General features: G+C 45.4%; 1 protein-coding gene across 1 annotated transcript in view; it reads right to left on the minus strand.

Moving 5' to 3' along the window:
* Positions 1-15,234, minus strand: part of LOC139376145 (adenylate cyclase type 1-like) — a 67,001-nt gene extending 51,767 nt beyond the window's left edge. Inside the window, exon 1 of the mRNA XM_071118387.1 lies at positions 14,288-15,234. Within this exon, the coding sequence (XP_070974488.1) occupies positions 14,288-14,896 (609 nt within the window). The 5' untranslated portion in view covers positions 14,897-15,234. The remainder of the gene's footprint in view (positions 1-14,287) is intronic.
* Positions 15,235-22,842: the final 7,608 nt, after the last annotated feature.

The raw sequence follows: 22,842 nt of genomic DNA on the forward strand, positions 1-22,842 counted from the left end.
AAAGTGACATAGGATCCCTGCGTAAATTGAAGGTGTGGCTTTAGTATTCCTAGTCCCGTGCTCTCACACCAACTGAGCGACACTATGCTCTCACACCAACTGAGCGACACTAGGCTCTCACACCAACTGAGCGACACTATGCTCTCACACCAACTGAGCGACACTATGCTCTCACACCAACTGAGCGACACTATGCTCTCACACCAACTGAGCGACACTATGCTCTCACACCAACTGAGCGACACTATGCTCTCACACCAACTGAGCGACACTATGCTCTCACACCAACTGAGCGACACTATGCTCTCACACCAACTGAGCGACACTATGCTCTCACACCAACTGAGCGACACTATGCTCTCACACCAACTGAGCGACACTATGCTCTCACACCAACTGAGCGACACTATGCTCTCACACCAACTGAGCGACACTATGCTATGCTCTCACACCAACTGAGCTCACACCAACTGAGCGACACTATGCTCTCACACCAACTGAGCGACACTATGCTCTCACACCAACTGAGCGACACTATGCTCTCACACCAACTGAGCGACACTATGCTCTCACACCAACTGAGCGACACTAGGCTCTCACACCAACTGAGCGACACTATGCTCTCACACCAACTGAGCGACACTATGCTCTCACACCAACTGAGCGACACTATGCTCTCACACCAACTGAGCGACACTATGCTCTCACACCAACTGAGCGACACTATGCTCTCACACCAACTGAGCGACACTAGGCTCTCACACCAACTGAGCGACACTATGCTCTCACACCAACTGAGCGACACTATGCTCTCACACCAACTGAGCGACACTATGCTCTCACACCAACTGAGCGACACTATGCTCTCACACCAACTGAGCGACACTATGCTCTCACACCAACTGAGCGACACTAGGAGCTATGCTCTCACACCAACTGAGCTCACACCAACTGAGCGACACTAGGCTCTCACACCAACTGAGCGACACTATGCTCTCACACCAACTGAGCGACACTAGGCTCTCACACCAACTGAGCGACACTATGCTCTCACACCAACTGAGCGACACTATGCTCTCACACCAACTGAGCGACACTATGCTCTCACACCAACTGAGCGACACTATGCTCTCACACCAACTGCTCTCACACCAACTGAGCGACACTATGAGCGACACTATGCTCTCACACCAACTGAGCGACACTATGCTATGCTCACACCAACTGAGCGACACTATGCTCTCACACCAACTGAGCGACACTATGCTCTCACACCAACTGAGCGACACTATGCTCTCACACCAACTGAGCGACACTATGCTCTCACACCAACTGAGCGACACTATGCTCTCACACCAACTGAGCGACACTATGCTCTCACACCAACTGAGCGACACTATGCTCTCACACCAACTGAGCGACACTAGGCTCTCACACCAACTGAGCGACACTATGCTCTCACACCAACTGAGCGACACTATGCTCTCACACCAACTGAGCGACACTATGCTCTCACACCAACTGAGCGACACTAGGCTCTCACACCAACTGAGCGACACTATGCTCTCACACCAACTGAGCGACACTATGCTCTCACACCAACTGAGCGACACTATGCTCTCACACCAACTGAGCGACACTATGCTCTCACACCAACTGAGCGACACTAGGCTCTCACACCAACTGAGCGACACTATGGAGCTCTCACACCAACTGAGCGACACTATGCTCTCACACCAACTGAGCGACACTATGCTCTCACACCAACTGAGCGACACTATGCTCTCACACCAACTGAGCGACACTAGGCTCTCACACCAACTGAGCGACACTATGCTCTCACACCAACTGAGCGACACTATGCTCTCACACCAACTGAGCGACACTATGCTCTCACACCAACTGAGCGACACTATGCTCTCACACCAACTGAGCGACACTATGCTCTCACACCAACTGAGCGACACTAGCTCTCACACCAACTCTCACACCAACTGAGCGACACTATGCTCTCACACCAACTGAGCGACACTATGCTCTCACACCAACTGAGCGACACTATGCTCTCACACCAACTGAGCGACACTATGCTCTCACACCAACTGAGCGACACTATGCTCTCACACCAACTGAGCGACACTATGCTCTCACACCAACTGAGCGACACTATGCTCTCACACCAACTGAGCGACACTATGCTCTCACACCAACTGAGCGACACTATGCTCTCACACCAACTGAGCGACACTATGCTCTCACACCAACTGAGCGACACTATGCTCTCACACCAACTGAGCTCTCACACCAACTGAGCGACACTATGCTCTCACACCAACTGAGCGACACTATGCTCTCACACCAACTGAGCGACACTATGCTCTCACACCAACTGAGCGACACTATGCTCTCACACCAACTGAGCGACACTATGCTCTCACACCAACTGAGCGACACTATGCTCTCACACCAACTGAGCGACACTATGCTCACACCAACTGAGCGACACTATGCTCTCACACCAACTGAGCGACACTATGCTCTCACACCAACTGAGCGACACTATGCTCTCACACCAACTGAGCGACACTATGCTCTCACACCAACTGAGCGACACTATGCTCTCACACCAACTGAGCGACACTATGCTCTCACACCAACTGAGCGACACTATGCTCTCACACCAACTGAGCGACACTATGCTCTCACACCAACTGAGCGACACTATGACACCAACTGCGACACTATGCTCTCACACCAACTGAGCGACACTATGCTCTCACACCAACTGAGCGACACTATGCTCTCACACCAACTGAGCGACACTATGCTCTCACACCAACTGAGCGACACTATGCTCTCACACCAACTGAGCGACACTATGCTCTCACACCAACTGAGCGACACTATGCTCTCACACCTATGAACACTATGCTCTCACACCAACTGAGCGACACTATGCTCTCACACCAACTGAGCGACACTATGCTCTCACACCAACTGAGCGACACTATGCTATGCTCACACCAACTGAGCGACACTATGCTCTCACACCAACTGAGCGACACTATGCTCTCACACCAACTGAGCGACACTATGCTCTCACACCAACTGAGCGACACTAGGCTCTCACACCAACTGAGCGACACTATGCTCTCACACCAACTGAGCGACACTATGCTCTCACACCAACTGAGCGACACTATGCTCTCACACCAACTGAGCGACACTATGCTCTCACACCAACTGAGCGACACTATGCTCTCACACCAACTGAGCGACACTATGCTCTCACACCAACTGAGCGACACTATGCTCTCACACCAACTGAGCGACACTATGCTCTCACACCAACTGAGCGACACTATGCTATGCTCTCACACCAACTGAGCGACACTATGCTCTCACACCAACTGAGCGACACTATGCTCTCACACCAACTGAGCGACACTATGCTCTCACACCAACTGAGCGACACTATGCTCTCACACCAACTGAGCGACACTATGCTCTCACACCAACTGAGCGACACTATGCTCTCACACCAACTGAGCGACACTATGCTCTCACACCAACTGAGCGACACTATGCTCTCACACCAACTGAGCGACACTATGCTCTCACACCAACTCACACCAACTGAGCGACACTATGCTCTCACACCAACTGAGCGACACTATGGCTCTCACACCAACTGAGCGACACTATGCTCTCACACCAACTGAGCGACACTATGCTCTCACACCAACTGAGCGACACTATGCTCTCACACCAACTGAGCGACACTATGCTCTCACACCAACTGAGCGACACTATGCTCTCACACCAACTGAGCGACACTATGCTCTCACACCAACTGAGCGACACTATGAGCGACACTATGCTCTCACACCAACTGAGCGACACTATGCTCTCACACCAACTGAGCGACACTATGCTCTCACACCAACTGAGCGACACTATGCTCTCACACCAACTGAGCGACACTATGCTCTCACACCAACTGAGCGACACTATGCTCTCACACCAACTGAGCTCTCACACCAACTGAGCGACACTATGCTCTCACACCAACTGAGCGACACTATGCTCTCACACCAACTGAGCGACACTATGCTCTCACACCAACTGAGCGACACTATGCTCTCACACCAACTGAGCGACACTATGCTCTCACACCAACTGAGCGACACTATGCTCTCACACCAACTGAGCGACACTATGCTCTCACACCAACTGAGCGACACTAGGCTCTCACACCAACTGAGCGACACTATGCTCTCACACCAACTGAGCGACACTATGCTCTCACACCAACTGAGCGACACTATGCTCTCACACCAACTGAGCGACACTATGCTCTCACACCAACTGAGCGACACTATGCTCTCACACCAACTGAGCGACACTATGCTCTCACACCAACTGAGCGACACTATGCTCTCACACCAACTGAGCGACACTATGCTCTCACACCAACTGAGCGACACTATGCTCTCACACCAACTGAGCGACACTATGCTCTCACACCAACTGAGCGACACTATGCTCTCACACCAACTGAGCGACACTATGCTCTCACACCAACTGAGCGACACTATGCTCTCACACCAACTGAGCGACACTATGCTCTCACACCAACTGAGCGACACTATGCTCTCACACCAACTGAGCGACACTATGCTCTCACACCAACTGAGCGACACTATGCTCTCACACCAACTGAGCGACACTATGCTCTCACACCAACTGAGCTCTCTCTCACACCAACTGAGCGACACTATGCTCTCACACCAACTGAGCGACACTATGCTCTCACACCAACTGAGCGACACTATGCTCTCACACCAACTGAGCGACACTATGCTCTCACACCAACTGAGCGACACTATGCTCTCACACCAACTGAGCGACACTATGCTCTCACACCAACTGAGCGACACTATGCTCTCACACCAACTGAGCTCTCACACCAACTGAGCGACACTATGCTCTCACACCAACTGAGCGACACTATGCTCTCACACCAACTGAGCGACACTATGCTCTCACACCAACTGAGCGACACTATGCTCTCACACCAACTGAGCGACACTATGCTCTCACACCAACTGAGCGACACTATGCTCTCACACCAACTGAGCGACACTATGCTCTCACACCAACTGAGCGACACTATGCTCTCACACCAACTGAGCGACACTATGCTCTCACACCAACTGAGCGACACTATGCTCTCACACCAACTGAGCGACACTATGCTCTCACACCAACTGAGCGACACTATGCTCTCACACCAACTGAGCGACACTATGCTCTCACACCAACTGAGCGACACTATGCTCTCACACCAACTGAGCGACACTATGCTCTCACACCAACTGAGCGACACTATGCTCTCACACCAACTGAGCGACACTATGCTCTCACACCAACTGAGCGACACTAGGCTCTCACACCAACTGAGCGACACTATGCTCTCACACCAACTGAGCGACACTAGGCTCTCACACCAACTGAGCGACACTATGCTCTCACACCAACTGAGCGACACTATGCTCTCACACCAACTGAGCGACACTATGCTCTCACACCAACTGAGCGACACTATGCTCTCACACCAACTGAGCGACACTATGCTCTCACACCAACTGAGCGACACTATGCTCTCACACCAACTGAGCGACACTATGCTCTCACACCAACTGAGCGACACTATGCTCTCACACCAACTGAGCGACACTATGCTCTCACACCAACTGAGCGACACTATGCTCTCACACCAACTGAGCGACACTATGCTCTCACACCAACTGAGCGACACTATGCTCTCACACCAACTGAGCGACACTATGCTCTCACACCAACTGAGCGACACTATGCTCTCACACCAACTGAGCGACACTAGGCTCTCACACCAACTGAGCGACACTATGCTCTCACACCAACTGAGCGACACTAGGCTCTCACACCAACTGAGCGACACTATGCTCTCACACCAACTGAGCGACACTATGCTCTCACACCAACTGAGCGACACTATGCTCTCACACCAACTGAGCGACACTATGCTCTCACACCAACTGAGCGACACTATGCTCTCACACCAACTGAGCGACACTATGCTCTCACACCAACTGAGCGACACTATGCTCTCACACCAACTGAGCGACACTATGCTCTCACACCAACTGAGCGACACTATGCTCTCACACCAACTGAGCGACACTATGCTCTCACACCAACTGAGCGACACTATGCTCTCACACCAACTGAGCGACACTATGCTCTCACACCAACTGAGCGACACTATGCTCTCACACCAACTGAGCGACACTATGCTCTCACACCAACTGAGCGACACTATGCTCTCACACCAACTGAGCGACACTATGCTCTCACACCAACTGAGCGACACTATGCTCTCACACCAACTGAGCGACACTAGGCTCTCACACCAACTGAGCGACACTAGGCTCTCACACCAACTGAGCGACACTATGCTCTCACACCAACTGAGCGACACTATGCTCTCACACCAACTGAGCGACACTATGCTCTCACACCAACTGAGCGACACTAGGCTCTCACACCAACTGAGCGACACTATGCTCTCACACCAACTGAGCGACACTATGCTCTCACACCAACTGAGCGACACTAGGCTCTCACACCAACTGAGCGACACTATGCTCTCACACCAACTGAGCGACACTATGCTCTCACACCAACTGAGCGACACTAGGCTCTCACACCAACTGAGCGACACTATGCTCTCACACCAACTGAGCGACACTAGGCTCTCACACCAACTGAGCAACACTAGGCTCTCACACCAACTGAGCGACACTATGCTCTCACACCAACTGAGCGACACTATGCTCTCACACCAACTGAGCGACACTAGGCTCTCACACCAACTGAGCGACACTATGCTCTCACACCAACTGAGCGACACTATGCTCTCACACCAACTGAGCGACACTAGGCTCTCACACCAACTGAGCGACACTATGCTCTCACACCAACTGAGCGACACTAGGCTCTCACACCAACTGAGCGACACTATGCTCTCACACCAACTGAGCGACACTAGGCTCTCACACCAACTGAGCGACACTAGGCTCTCACACCAACTGAGCGACACTATGCTCTCACACCAACTGAGCGACACTATGCTCTCACACCAACTGAGCGACACTATGCTCTCACACCAACTGAGCGACACTAGGCTCTCACACCAACTGAGCGACACTATGCTCTCACACCAACTGAGCGACACTATGCTCTCACACCAACTGAGCGACACTATGCTCTCACACCAACTGAGCGACACTATGCTCTCACACCAACTGAGCGACACTATGCTCTCACACCAACTGAGCGACACTAGGCTCTCAAGTTAAAGACGGTCTTACAAACCAAATACACGATGCAGCTTTTTTCCCAAAATCCTAGGGGAAACACTGGCACGTTTCTTTTGTGGAACGAGAAGGTCACTTTCGGTGATTCTTTATTATCACAACCGTCAAGACGTTTTGAATTTTTGGGGCATTTTAATAACTTCCTTTCAATAAAAACATTGAACCGACCTGTCTCTGACTTTTCCAAATGATGTGTATTTAACACTCTAGCAGTAATTTGAGATAAATATCATGAAAGACTATAACTTTTGGGGCATTTCTCCCTCAAAGCACCATGACGGTCGAAATGACCGTATCCATGTTTAACAGTAGAATAGCCGGCAGTCAAATAAATCAATGTAATATCCACAATCACAGAGAAATCATTCATATTTAGTTTAGGAAGGTCATATTAAACATGATACAAAAGACTGTTTATTTCAAAAGAACAGAATACCATGTTTTGAGTTTTATGTATAGGTACTTACAGTACTTGCCGAGGCTATATGGCTTCGCCATGCCAATGAAATCAACTTGTCAATTTAGCATACATAACACGCTTGTATTCATTTCCCTGCCCAACCACAGTCAACACATCTACAGTATTTTACAGTAAGAATATAAAGGGATATAACAGAATACAATTCATCGCTGTTTGCCACCAGCACTCACAGGAGGAGGAGTGGAGCCGTAGTTATACTAGGAAAAAGTTATATTATTACCATATTCTGTGCCATTTTCAGAGTTGTTTGGCAAAACTAGGTGAATTTGGAAAGCTTAGAATCTGCTCTCTCCGATAGGGTATAGCAATCAAAACATCTTGCCTGCATGGATCTCTGCAGGATGATTTGAAAAAAGTGTTTTTTGGTCAGCTCTTTGTCAGTGGATGCCGTCATCAGTCTCAATTTGGCAATTAATACTTTTATCACCCATCAGACCATTATCTATTTAATCTTGTCTTTGGGCTCACATCTATTATTATATGTGTGACATTTGTTTCAATATACTGTAGTTTAGGCACGGTCTGGATGGGCCGTTAGGCTAACTGAACATTAAAAAAATAATTAATTAGTTTAGCTATTTATTATGGAATATTTACAAAAATTTAAATATTGAAATATCAACAGTCAAAATTCCAGTGGGTTAAAAAGCCATTATGTTGACATCATCTGAAATATAGACTGACTGATGCGGCGCCGCTGTGGTGAGATGATAAAGGAAGAGGCGGCTGTGCGCTTGTGGCTCTAATTCACACCACTGCTCACTCTGTTTGCTACCAATATGTTGTAGCCTAACTTGCCACTCTGATCTCAAAAGGGACATTGAGACATTTTGGCAATCAAGCCCTTTTTGTACTTACCCAGAGTCAGATGAACACATGGGTACCATTTATGTCTCTGTGTGAAGTTTGAAGGATGTTGAAGGTAGTTTCACTACCGTTAGCAGAATGACTGGCAGACCGGACCCATTCAATCTGGCCCAGGGGATGTTTGAATAAAAAAAATGTAATGTTAATAGGAAATGATTATTTTGGGTTAAAAAATACACTCCAGGCCGCTCTTGAATGTCTACAACGAGATAGAAAGTATGGAGAAATGGGCTCCCAAGTGGCGCAGCGGTCTAAGGCACTGCATTGCAGTGCAAGAGGCGTCACTACAGACCCTGGTTTGATCCCGGGCTGTATCACAACCGGGCTTGACCAGGAGTCCCATAGGGCGGCACACAATTGGCCCAGCATCGTTATGGTTAGGGTTTAGCTGGTGTGGGCAGTCATTGTAAATAAGAATTTGTTCTTAACTGACTTGCCTAGTTAAATAAAGGTTAAATGATAATGGACATATACGTTTTCAAATTACTGCCATTTTCAAATAAGCTTGTTTTCCCCTTTGTTGGTAAACAATGTAATTGAAAACAAACACTGCATAGCCTCAAAGCATGGTTAAAAGTACAATTGTATCTCATGGATGGTCAGTCCTTGCATCCATAGTTCTGTCTATTAATTTGACAGTGGTTACATTTTCCATGTCCCATTCCTCAGCTATTTACCAAATCAGTGGCCGGGTGCTCCGCTTTGGTATTCGTTGAACTGCTGATTGACCCTTTAATGCATAAAGTGCCAAGTGAAGCTGAGGTAGTAGAAACCACCTGGCCTAAACACATTGCACATTGACGGACTGATGCATAGTATAGACAGAGGAAGAGAAAAGAGATGTACTGCACATTCACAACCATTAATTTGAAGTCAAAAATGAAGTATTTGCTTTGTCTTGTCAATACACATTTGGAAGCAATCACTCAGGGTGTGTGTGTGTGTGTGTGTGTGTGGTGTAAAAGCACAGAGGGGTAAACATAAATGGGCTATGCTTCCAGCTGAGTGTAGGTCAGGTAGGAGAGAACAACAGATAGACAGAGCCTGTGTAAACTGAGTGTTTTCCATGTGGCTGAGCATGACTGGGCCTGGAGATGTGACCTTTAACACCCAAACACAGACACACACACACATAGGCTGACACACAGTGTGTCTTCCTCACCAGCAGTCATTTTTTCTATAGACCCTGATTGGTGATTCCCCACTGGTGTTTACAAGGTCTGCTGTAATACAGTTGAAGTCGGAAATGTACATACACTTAGGTTGGAATAATTTAAAACTCATTTTTCAACCACTCCCCAAATTTCTTGTGAACAAACTAAAGTTTTGTCAAGTCGGTTTGGACATTTATTTTTTGTGCATGACACAAGTAATTTTTCCAACAATTGTTTACGGACAGATTATTTCACTCATAATTCCCTGTATGATAATTCCAGTGGGTCAGAGGTTGACATACACTAAGTTGACTATGCCTTTAGGGTGCATTAAGGCCACACAAAGGGGATGCCACCGTGAAATCCTAGGCATTATCAAGTGCTTGTCAAATTGTGAATGAGTAACTGATGTAGTGTGTACAGCCTGCGCAAAAAAAAAACAAAGCAGAGCTCATGCCATTCAAGCTACATTTTTCAAATCATCATTAGAGTCTCATCGTGCAGCCTTAGAATGTTTTAAAAATAACATATAGGCCAACGTTTGTATCACAACTAAAGTTATATTAATAACTCTAAATTAACCATATAAGAGTATCTATTTCTTTGTTAACCTCTCAACACAGAATAGCCGCATGTGTGCACTCCGTCAAATCGTTTAGAGAAAATATCCTTTCTATTTTATTCAGCTTTGTTCAATTGTATTCTTCATACTATACAATAATGCCACGGAACTCAAAGAAAATCTTGTCTGCTAAATGAACTAGTGTAACCCACATCCATTTGGCATAGCCAGAGTGTGCCATTCTGTTCTGTTCTTCTGAAATAGACTCAATTTTCTTCATATCATGCTTCTTTAGACCTGTCTAAAAATAAATGATGGATTTATTGTGATGGTGTAGGTTATATTACATGGATTTATTAGACTTCTTAAAATGTAGATGTTCCAAAGGTCAGTATCAGTGGCATGTAGGCTATCTGTGGAAGCCAGGAGATGCTAAATGGGTTTATTTTAATTAACGGTCAATTACCGTGAGACTGAAAGTTATTTGCTTGAAAATCACCGGCTGAAGAAATGTCATGACCGCCACAGCCCTATTCACAACCGCAAATCATGTGTAACCATGCCAGCCCAATACCTCCACATCTGGCTTCTGTACTTGCAGGATCATCTGAGGATGGGGAGCTGAGTACTGAGGAGTATTTCTGTCTGTAATAATGCCCTTTTGTGGGGGAAAAACTAATTCTGATTGGCTGGGCCTGGCTCCCCAGTGAGTGGACCTGGCTCCCAAGTGGGTGGGTTTATGCCCTCCCAGGCCCACCCATGGCTGTGTCCCTGCCCAGTCATGTGAAATACATAGATTAGGGCCTAATGAATTACATTTTCAATTGACTGCTTTCCTTCTATGAACTGTAAATCAGAATAGGTCAATGATAGACTAGTAAGAACAAGCAGCTCATTTAGACAACACAATACAGGCAACAGCATCCAATAAGTTAATTAGTTATACTGTACTGTAGGGTGTGTGATTGTATTTGATGAGGACAAGCTTATATTGTCAACATGAATAGCAAATGGCATAAGCTGGGATCTGACCCGATCCCCAAGGCACAAGAAATCCATGGTCTCATGTCTGCAATGCAGACAACGAGACTCAAATATCAGGATCACACATGATTGGTGTACTGGTGGACTCTTATGACAGAATTTAGCAATGCTGTAGTGGATAATCAGGAGAGGGAACATAATCATTTTATGTCCTTCTCGCTCTGACTGAGATTTGGTTATTATTGGTTTGTTTACACCACACATAGCCTCACTGTGACCCTGAAGGGAAGGGGGCCTATAGGCTTGTTTGGTGGTTGTTGGTTGGTTGAAACACAGGTCCTTTACGGTCATACCACTGAGCTAATCTCCAGGCTTAATGGATTAGCTTTCCCTTCCTAGGCTGTACTCTGCTACCGCTAGCGCTGTCCTTCACACACCGTCCTCCTGACACACGTATAGGCTACACGAGCAAGATATTACATGCCACATGCTAAAGGAAGAAAGCAAATCAGAGCTGATATGACTGAGGGCTAAACCTCTCCATGACAGAGAGAGCGAGCGAGTGAGAGCGAGAGCAAGACCAAGAGAGAGAGAGAGAGAGAGAGAGAGAGAGAGAGAGAACTTGTTGAGACTGTCAAGACATTTTTGGTATAAAGTTCTTTGGGTTTGCTTGACCTTTTATTAACTGTCTGGTTGTCTAGTATCTGGTTGGGGTCATCAACCACGGCCTGCTTTGGTTCTACATCAAGTACTTTCAGCCTAAATGGACCAGATATTCCCTATGAAACAGAGGCACACTGTACGTGAATCCTGTCTGAGCACTGTCCGTCTGGTCTCTCTGTGTGGCCCTGTTTGTTTTGTTCCACTCTGTTGGCAGTATAGGGTGATATGAGGTTGGGTCATATTATTAGACATACAGTGCATTCAGAAAGTATTCAGACCCCTTCCCCTTTTCCACATTTTGTTAAGTTACAGCCTTTTTCTAAAATGGATGAAATAATTGTTTCCCCTCATCAATTTACACACAACACCCCATAATGACAAAGCAAAAACAGGTTTTTAGAAATTAAAAAAATATATATATAAAAAATACCTTACAGAATTATAAATAATATAATTTTCCATTTTTTGTTGTTGTTGCATACAATATACTGTAGCTTAGTATTTTAATTATGTATTTTATAGGCCTACAGTCATTACTGCTCATCTTTTTCAAGGGTGTCAATCATTTAGGCACACACATCACGGACCCAAGTCAAATCAGTCACTCAGGCTATTTTGAAGTAAATGGTGTGAGACAGATACAGCTCTATTGCCTATTTGTATGTCCCTCCCTCCCTCCTACCTCAGTAACATGAGACTATTAGCCTAGAACTGAAGCAATGTCAACACGGAAAGCCTGCTTATACTTTGACTGACAAGACATGGGCCCGGTTTCCCAAAAGCATATTAAGGCTAAATTCATCGATAGAACCTTCCTTCGTAGAAGAATCGTTAAATCTCCGAGCAGTTCCCCAAAGCCAATGTTATTAACGTTGCTCTTGAAAACACTCGTAATCAAACGCCTGCTTCAGACCACTCGTAGGACAGCCAAGCGCGTCGTTTTTTGCCCTCCTGCGTCACTTTATACACAGAAAGGTCGCTGCTAAACATAGAATCACATGGTTCGTCCGTCTCTCTGTGACCGCCGATAACTTCAGAACAAAGTTGACTACAAATAAAGTTGCCAATGTCTTTGTAATTGATACAAACAAGAAAAGTATAAAAATACACTTCAAATGAAAACCGAGATGACTGCATTAAAACATAGCATAAACAGTAGGCTATAGGTCTATTTCAATCATATTGAAATACATTTCAAGTTCAATCAATTAAGTTATATGTTGATACTTGTAGGTTACTGTCTGTAATTTGTCTCAATATATTATATGATGTCTAGCCTAATATCGGTGATTTATTGCTGGGCACAGATGCCAATTCCACGTCTATTCCACGTCGGTTCAACGTAACTTCATTGAAATTACGTTAAAATAACATTGATTCAACCATTGTGTGCGAGTGGAAATAAGCCGCATCAATATCTGCAGCTGGTAATATGAGCTGATCCGTCGTCGGTATTGTGAAATAATGTTAATGATGAGGTACGATTTGATTGGAGAAAGCTAATATGAGAGCAGCTCTCCCTTTCTTTTGATTTTATCAGCAGGATATTGACACATGCTCCACAACGCACTTAGCGACCGTTCTCTCCGCGTGGTGTTTTGGGAAAAGCATGTTACATGTTCGGCCATTGTAGGAAAGATGAATCGTTAAAACACTCGTAAACCTAAATTCCAGGCCCTGCTCTCCTGTCTGCAGTTGTGATCACAATCAGCCACACGTCATTGAAGCCCGTGTTTAGATTGAACTACTGAGCACCTCTCCGCACGTTATCGCACACGGCTTTGCACTTTCTACTATAGCATACATCCAGCACGCGCTCCTTATAAAAAAACAGCATGCCTTGAGTTCACTGATGTTTCTATTCTACATAAATCTAGGGCATTACAGATACAAAACCGAAACATATTTCATTGTAGAATGTTCTCTTTGTATGTCTTTCAAAATCAAAGCAGGCGGACAAGCAGTGCTCAGACATTGTATGAATCGCGCGCAATTCGGTGACCCCCGCCGGTCGCTGTCCACTTGATGGTGCTGAACTTCATATTGACAGGCTCATTCATCCTCTCGCTTTTCCCTTATCTGTTCTAGATTAAAGCCCCATTATCCATGCTTCGAATAGCCTAGCCTAGTGGTTAACTATGTATAGCCTACTTACCGTTCTCCATAATTTCTGCGTCTCAACTGTCACGGAGGTGGCTGTCACAATTATATGAGAGATGGCAATCATTATTCCAAACATCACCGCTAACAGAGTCCGCACCGGCAGGAGCGAGTAGGCAACGAATGTAACCAGCATGAGCTGCCACATGCCTTGCTCCGGGTTGGTCGGGGGCTCCAGCCCCACCGCGCCGAGGGAGAAGGGACAGCAGAGGAACGAGAAGGTGAAGCCGAAGAGCAAGGTCAGGTTGACGATCTGCTGGAGCTGGGTCACCTGAAGGTACTTGACGTTGGTGACAATGAAGAGGGACACGAAGACGATACAGTGTACCGGATGGGACCCCTTGGAGATGGTCAGATTGGGGCCGGACAGCAACTCCACCACCGCCAGCGTCGATGCCATGACGATGAGCACCGCCAGGGCTTTGAGAGTGGACGTCTGCTCCAGCTTTAGATTGTAGTTCTGGAACAGAGACTCCAGCTCCTTGCAGTCGAACTCATCCTCGCATGCGATGGTAGTCAGAGGGACGCCTGGTGGACAATGGCTTTTCTTCCGCCGGGTTTTGACTTTCTGAAACGGAATTTCCTCCATGTCAGGGCCATTCATAAACTAGACACTGGACCACACAGCGCGCCACAGACCGACGCCGGGAAACAATCAAGCACGCAGCAGTCTAGAGAGGAGAGCGTCCCGGATCACTAAGGCTGGAGGACTGGCCTGCCACTGTAATCTCCTGACGCGCGACATGCACTATCCACAGGTTGAAATCCGTTGTTCGTCGAGATCAGTCACCAAGGAAACGTGCAAGCATGTTCGCCCCTTGAGCAAGACTCCAAAAAGTATTTTTCGTTTCACTTGGGCAAGGACAACATCATGGAAACAGAGTCCCGCACACGACGGTCGAGTTCTGAATCTAACAGCTTTTCGCAAGGCTCAGATTGGATCACGCATGCGCATTATGAGGTGGAGATAAGACACGTCTCAGTAACTCAACAGACAACAAGACAAAACAGACTTGAGATGTATGGAGGACCAAACCTGCCAAAATTAGAAATACATAAATGCACATATAAATGGAAAAATAAATGAATAAATCCACACATAATTAAATAAATTAGCAAGTTAACAGAAAAAAAAAAATATATATATATATATATATATATATATATATATATTCTAACATATATTCATATATATATACACACACACACATACACATATATACCAAATTGGGCCCAATTAGCCATTTTCCCTCCCCGGTGTCATGTGACTCATTAGTGTTACAAGGTCTCAGGTGTGAATGGGGAGCAGGTGTGTTAAATTTGGTGTCATCGCTCTCACACTCCCTCATACTGACTGGTCACTGAAAGTTTAACATGGCATGGCAAAGAATTCTCTGAGGATCTGAAAAAAAGAATTGTTGCTCTACATAAAGATGGCCTGGGCTATAAGAAGATTGCCAAGACCCTGAAACTGAGCTGCAGCACGGTGGCCAAGACCATACAGCGGTTTAACTGGACAGGTTCCACTCAGAACAGGCCTCGCCATGGTCGACCAAAGAAGTTGAGTGCACGTGCTCAGCGTCATATCCAGAGGTTGTCTTTGGGAAATAGATGTATGAGTGCTGCCAGCATTGCTGCAGAGTTTGAAGGGGTGGGGGGTCAGCCTGTCAGTGCTCAGACCATATGCCGTACACTGTATCAAATTGGTCTGCATGGCTGTCGTCCCACAAGGAAGCCTCTTCTAAAGATGATGCACAAGAAAGCCCGCAAACAGTTTGCTGAAGACAAGCAGACTAAGGACATGGATTACTGGAACCATGTCCTGTGGTCTGATGAGACCAAGATAAACTTATTTGGTTCAGATGTTGTCAAGCGTGTGTGGAGGCAACCAGGTGACAAGTGTGTCTTGCCTACAGTCAAGCATGGTGGTGGGAGTGTCATGGTCTGGGGCTGCATGAGTGCTGCCTGCACTGGGGAGCTACAGTTCATTGAGGGAACCATGAATGCCCACATGTACTGTGACATACTGAAGCAGAGCATGATCCCCTCTCTTCGGAGACTGGGCCGCAGGGCAGTATTCCAACATGATAACGACCCCAAACACACCTCCAAGACGACCACTGCCTTGCTAAAGAAGCTGAGGGTAAAGGTGATGGACTGGCCAAGCATGTCTCCAGACCTAAACCCTATTGAGCATCTGTGGGGCATCCTCAAACGGAAGGTGGGGGAGTGCAAGGTCTCTAACATCCACCAGTGGAAGAGGACTCCAGTGGCAACCTGTGAAGCTCTGGTGAACTCCATGCCCAAGAGGGTTAAGGCAGTGCTGGAAAATGATGGTGGCCACACAAAATATTGACACTTTGGGCCCAATTTGGACATTTTCACTTAGTGGTGTACTCACTTTTGTTGCCAGCAGTTTAGACATGAATGGCTGTGTGTTGAGTTATTTTGAGTGGACAGCTAATTTACACTGTTATACAAGCTGTACACTCACTACTTTACATTGTAGCAAAGTGTAATTTCTTCAGTGTTGTCACATGAAAAGATATACTCAAATATTTACAAAAATGTGAGGGGTGTACTCACTTTTGTGATATACTGTATACATATATATACATACATATATATACATACACATACACTACCGGTCAAAGATTTAGAACACCTACTCATTCAAGGGTTTTTCTTTATTTTTACTATTTCTACATTGTAGAATAATAGTGAAGACATCAACACTATGAAATAACACATGGAAACATGTAGTACATTTATTTTATTTTTGAGATTCTTCAAATAGCCACCCATTGCCTTGATGACAGCTTTGCACACTCTTGGCATTCTCTCAACCAGCGTCACCTGGAATGTTTTTACAACATTCTTGAAGGACTTCCCACGTATGCTGAGCACTTGTTGGCTACCTTTCCTTCACTCTGCGGTCCAACTCATCCCAAACCATCTCAATTTGGTTGAGGTTGAGGTATTTTGGAGGCCAGGTAATCTGATGCAGCACTGCATCACTCTGCTTCTTGGTAAAATAGCCCTTACACAGCCTGGAAGTGTGTTGGGTCATTGTCCTGTTGAAAAACAAATGACAGTCCCACTAAGCCCAAAACAGATGGGTTGACGTATCGCTGCAGAATGTTGTGGTAGCCATGCTGGTTAAGTGTGCCTTGAATTCTAAATAAATCACAGACAGTGTCACCAGCAAAGTACCCCACCCATAACACCTCCTCCATGCTTAATGGTGGGAAAAACACATACAGAGATCATCCGTTCACCGCATCACACAAAGACATGGCGGTTGGAACCCAAAATCTTCAATTTGGACTCCAAACCAAAGGACACATTTCCACAGGTCTAATGTCCGTTGCTCGTGTTTCTTGGCCCAAGCACGTCTCTTCTTATTATTGGTGTCCTTTAGTAGTGGTTTCTTTGCAGCAGTTTGGCCTGATTAACACAGTCTCTGTTGAGATGTCTCTGTTACTTGAACTGTGTGAAGCATTTATTTGGGCTGCAATTCCTGAGGCTGGTAACTCTAATGAACTTATCCTCTGCAGCAGAGTTAACTCTGAATCTTCCATTCCTGTGGTGGTCCTCCTGAGATCCAGAATCATCATAGCGCTCAATGGTTTTTGCAACACCACTTGAAGAAATGTTCAAAGTTCTTGAAATATTCCATATTGACTGACATTCATGTCTTAAAGTAAGTTTGGAATGTCATTTCTCTTTGCTTATTTGAGCTGTTCTTGCTATAATATGGACTTTTAAGAAGCACACCTGTTAATTGAAATGCATTCCAGATGACTACCTCATGAAGCTGGGGAGAGAATGCCAAGCTGTCATCAAGGCAAAGGGTGGCTATTTGAAGAATCTCAAATTTAAAATATATTTTGATTTGTTTAACACTTTTTTTGGTTACTACATGATTCCATGTGTTATTTCACATCTTCCCTATTATTCTACAATGTAGAGATTTTTTAAAACGTAAAGAAAAACCCTTGAATGAGTAGGTGTTCTAAAACCGTTGACTGGTAGTGTATGTATATATGTATAATTTATTTCTGTATTTCTTCCTCTAATATGATGATGAGGGGGTGTCAATCAAACATCTGTGGGTGGTATCTAACACACCATTGGTTGATCAATGTCAGCATTGCTCGGTGAAGCTAGCCACGATAACAATTAGCCTCAATTGTGGAATTTGCGGTTCACCTTCAAAATAAAAGTCCCGCAGCAAATTTTTTCTTATAATATATATTTATTTTACATTTAACTAATCAAGTCATTTAAGAACAAATTGTTATTAACAATGACGACCTACACCGGCAAAACCCAGACGACGCTGGGCACATTGTGTGCCGCCCTATGGGACTTCCAATCACAGCCGGTTGTGATACAGCCTGGATTCAAATCAGGGTGTCTGTAGTGACGCCTCTAGCACTGAGACGCAGTGCCTTAGACCGCTGCGCCACTCGGGAGCCCTTTGTTTGCATTGTACATCCTTGCCTGTGGATCTTGAGTCCATGAAATGTGCTGCAATAGCACAGTGGTACAGCGCTCTCACTCACTTTTTTTAAAATTAGAAAATGCACAGTGCTGGAAAAAATATTTATAGAAAACAAAAATTCTATCAAAACGTTAGATTGACAAACTAACTAAAAATCTAGGCTATAGCTGCCTATAGGTAGGTAAATATAGATTTCTTCCCTTTCCTCTCTCTCTGGCGGTGGCGTGAATGATGAATAACTATTGGCGTGTGTGCAGAGGCCCGTCTGTCAAAGGCTTGACCACTTGGAGCTGGCCAAATCTGACATAACAGTCACAGACAGAAAACTCTACCAGAGGTTTCTAAAACAGCTGTCCTCAAAACAGTTTGTTCAGGAATTGGGGCTCATGTCGGCCTAAATCACACTTGAACTCGCCCTAGTGTCTGATTGCTTAGCTTACAGAAACGCAGGCAAACTGATCCAACGCATGAACCTTATCACATCAAAGAGATCTAGGAACCAAATTCTCAGTGTTTCTACCTTGATGTTCATAAAACTCCACATGATCCCTCTGTTGTCTACCCCTAATAGTCCTAATCATCACTTATTATTACAAATAGAAGAGTATCACTCCTCACAATGGTGCTCATTTAGTAAAGTTAGATCAAAGCGGAATCAATGTCTTGCAAGATCACATAATGATTCATTAGTATATTACATATAATTGTATAAAGGCTAATGTTGCATAGCAGTCCTATAATACATTATATCACGCCAAAAACACCTCTTCAGTTATTTCTTATCTGAAGCTTGTTAAGACACTAACATCTTACAGACAATAGGCAATTAAGGTCACAGTTATGAAAACTTAGGACACCAAAGAGGCCTTTCTACGGACTCTGAAAAACACCAAAAGAAAGATGCCCAGGGTCCCTGCTCATCTGCGTGAATGTGCCTTAGGCATGCTGCAAGGAGGCATGAGGACTGCAGATGTGGCCAGGGCAATAAATTGCAATGTCCGTACTGTGAGATACCTAAGACGGCGCTACAGTGAGACAAGATGGACAGCTGATCGCCCTCGCAGTGGTAGACTACGTGTAACAACACCTGCACAGGATCGGTACATCTGAACATCACACCTGCGGGACAGGTACAGGATGGCAACAACAACTGCCTGAGTAACACCAGGAATGCACAATCCCTCCATCAGTGCTCAGACTGTCCGCAATAGGCTGAGAGAGGCTGGACTGTGGGCTTGTAGGCTTGTTGTAAGGAAGGTCCTCACCAGACATCACCGGCAACAACGTCGCCTATGGGCGCAAACCCACCGTCGCTGCACCAGACAGTACTGGCAAAAAGTGCTCTTCACTGATGAGTCGCGGTTTTGTCGCACCCGGGGGTGATGGTCGGATTTGCGTTTATCGTCGCAGGAATGAGCGTTACACCGAGGCCTGTACTCTGCAGTGGGATCAATTTGGAGGTGGAGGGTCCGTCATGGTCTGGGGCTGTGTGTCACAGCCGCATTGGACTGAGCTGGTTGTCATTGCAGGCAATATCAATGCTGTGCATTACAGGGAAGACATCCTCCTCCCTCATGTGGTACCCTTCCTGCAGGCTCATCCTGACATGACCCTCCAGCATGACAATGCCACCAGCCATACTGCTCGTTCTGTGCGTGATTACCTGCAAGACAGGAATGTCAGTGTTCTGCCATGGCCAGCGAAGAGCCCTGATCTCAATCCCATTGAGCACGTCTGGGACCTTGGATCGGAGGGTGAGGGCTAGGGCCATTCCCCCCCAGAAATGTCCGGGAACCTGCAGGTGCTTTGGTGGAAGAGTGGCGTAACATCTCACAGGAAAATAGGCAAATCTGTTGCAGTCCATGAGGAGATGCACTGCAGTTGGTGGCCACTTAATACTGACTGTTACTTTTGATTTTGACCCCCCCATTCCCCCTTTGTTCAGGGACACATTATTAAATTTCTGTCAGTCACATGTCTGTGGAACTTGTTCAGTTTATGTCTCAGTTGTTGAGTCTTGTTATGTTCATACACATATTTACATGTTAAGTTTGCTGGAAGTAAACACAGTTGATAGTGAGAGGACAATTCTTTTTTTGCATTTCCAAATATCAATAACACTAACAAAAGGGTTGAATTGTTCAACATGTGCAGTAGATGTTAACATGGCTTTGGTGATGAAAGGTACATAATGTATTTGGTATCAGGCCACTGCATGCTGTGACATGGGCCTGGATGGTGACACATCTTCAGGGGTGGCAGGTAGCCCAGTGGTTAGAGCATAGGGCCAGTAACCAAAAAGGGTGCTAGATCTAATCCCAGAGCTGCCAATGTAAAAATCTGTCATTCTGCCCCTGAACAAGGCAGTTAACCCACTGTTAAAATAAGAATTTGTTCTTAACTGACTTGCCTAGTAAAATAAAGATTTAAAAAATTGTGTCCTTCAGTGGTACCAAAAGCAGTTACACCAGCTCTGTCAGGAGGAATGGGCCAAAATTCACCCAACTTATTGTGGGAAGCGTGTGAAGGCTACCCGAAATGTTTGACACAAGTTAAACAATTTAAAGGCAATGCTACTATATACTAATTGAGTGTTACTTATTTTCCACTATAATTTGCAAATAAATTCATTAAAAATCCTACAATGTGATTTTCTGGATTTTTTTCTTCTCATTTTGTCTGTCATAGTTGGAGTGTACCTATGATGAAAATTACAGGCCTCTCTCATCTTTTTAAGTGGGAGAACTTGCACAATTGGTGGCTGACTAAATACGTTTTTTGCCCCACTGTAATTGTCCTCCCTCATGATGCCATCTATTTTGTGAAGTGCAACAGTCCCTCCTGCAGCAAAGCACCCCCACAACATGATGCTGCCACCCCCACAACATGATGCTGCCACCCCCTTCGTTCACGATTGGGATGGTGTTCTTCGGCTTGCAAGCCTCACCCTTTTTCCTCCAAATATAACGATGGTCATTATTGCCAAACAGTTTTATTTTTGTTTCATCAGACCAGAGGATTTTTCTCCAAAAAGTACAATCCTTGTCCCCATGTGCAGTTGCAAACCGTAGTCTGGCTTTTATATGGCGGTTTTGGAGCAGTGGCTTCTTACTTAATGAGCGGCCTTTCAGGTTATGTTTATATAGAACTCGTTTTACTGTGGATATAGATACTTTTGTACCTGTTTTCTCCAACATCTTCACATGGTCCTTTGCTGTTATTCTAGGATTGATTTGCACTTTTGCACAAAAGTACGTTCATCTCTAGGAGACAGAACGCGTCTCCTTCCTGAGTCATATGACGGCTGCGTGATCCCATGGTGTTTGCACTTGCGCACTATTGTTTGTAGAGATGAAGGTGGTACCTTCAGGCATTTGGAAATTGCTCCCAAGGGTGAACCAGACTTGTGGAGGTCTACAATATTTTGTCTGAGGTCTTGTCTGATTTCTTTTGATTTTCCCATGATTCAAGCAAAGAGGCACTGAGTTTGAAGGTAGGCCTTGAAATATATCCACAGGTACACCTCCAATTGACTCAAATTATGTCAATTAGCCTATCAGAAGCTTCTAAAGCCTGGAATTTTCCCAGCTGTTTAAAGGCACAGTCAACTTAGTGTATGTAAACGTCTGACCCACTGGAATTGTGATACAGTGAATTATTAGTGACATAATCTGACATAATCTGAATGTAAACAATTGTTGGAGAAATTACTGTGTCATGCACAAAGTAGATGTCCTAACCGACTAGTCAAAACTATAGTTTGTAAACAAGAAATTGTGACGTGGTTGAAAAAAAAGTTTTATTGACTCCAACCTAAGTGTATGTAAACTTCCGACTTCAACTGTATATGTTTTAGTTGACACCTCTGTGATGTGTCTGGTTTACATGAATATAAAAATATTCACCCTGGACATAATACACATTTGTAGTCCTTTTTAATCATGAGCTCTAAGGGATGTCTTTGTGTTTAAGTTACCACAGAAGTTAGTAAAAGTTATTGTGAAGAACAATGTGACATACATGCCATGAAAAAGTTATTGTTT

This window comes from Oncorhynchus clarkii, chromosome 20 (genome assembly GCF_045791955.1).
Source record: "Oncorhynchus clarkii lewisi isolate Uvic-CL-2024 chromosome 20, UVic_Ocla_1.0, whole genome shotgun sequence".
NCBI lineage: Eukaryota > Metazoa > Chordata > Actinopteri > Salmoniformes > Salmonidae > Oncorhynchus > Oncorhynchus clarkii.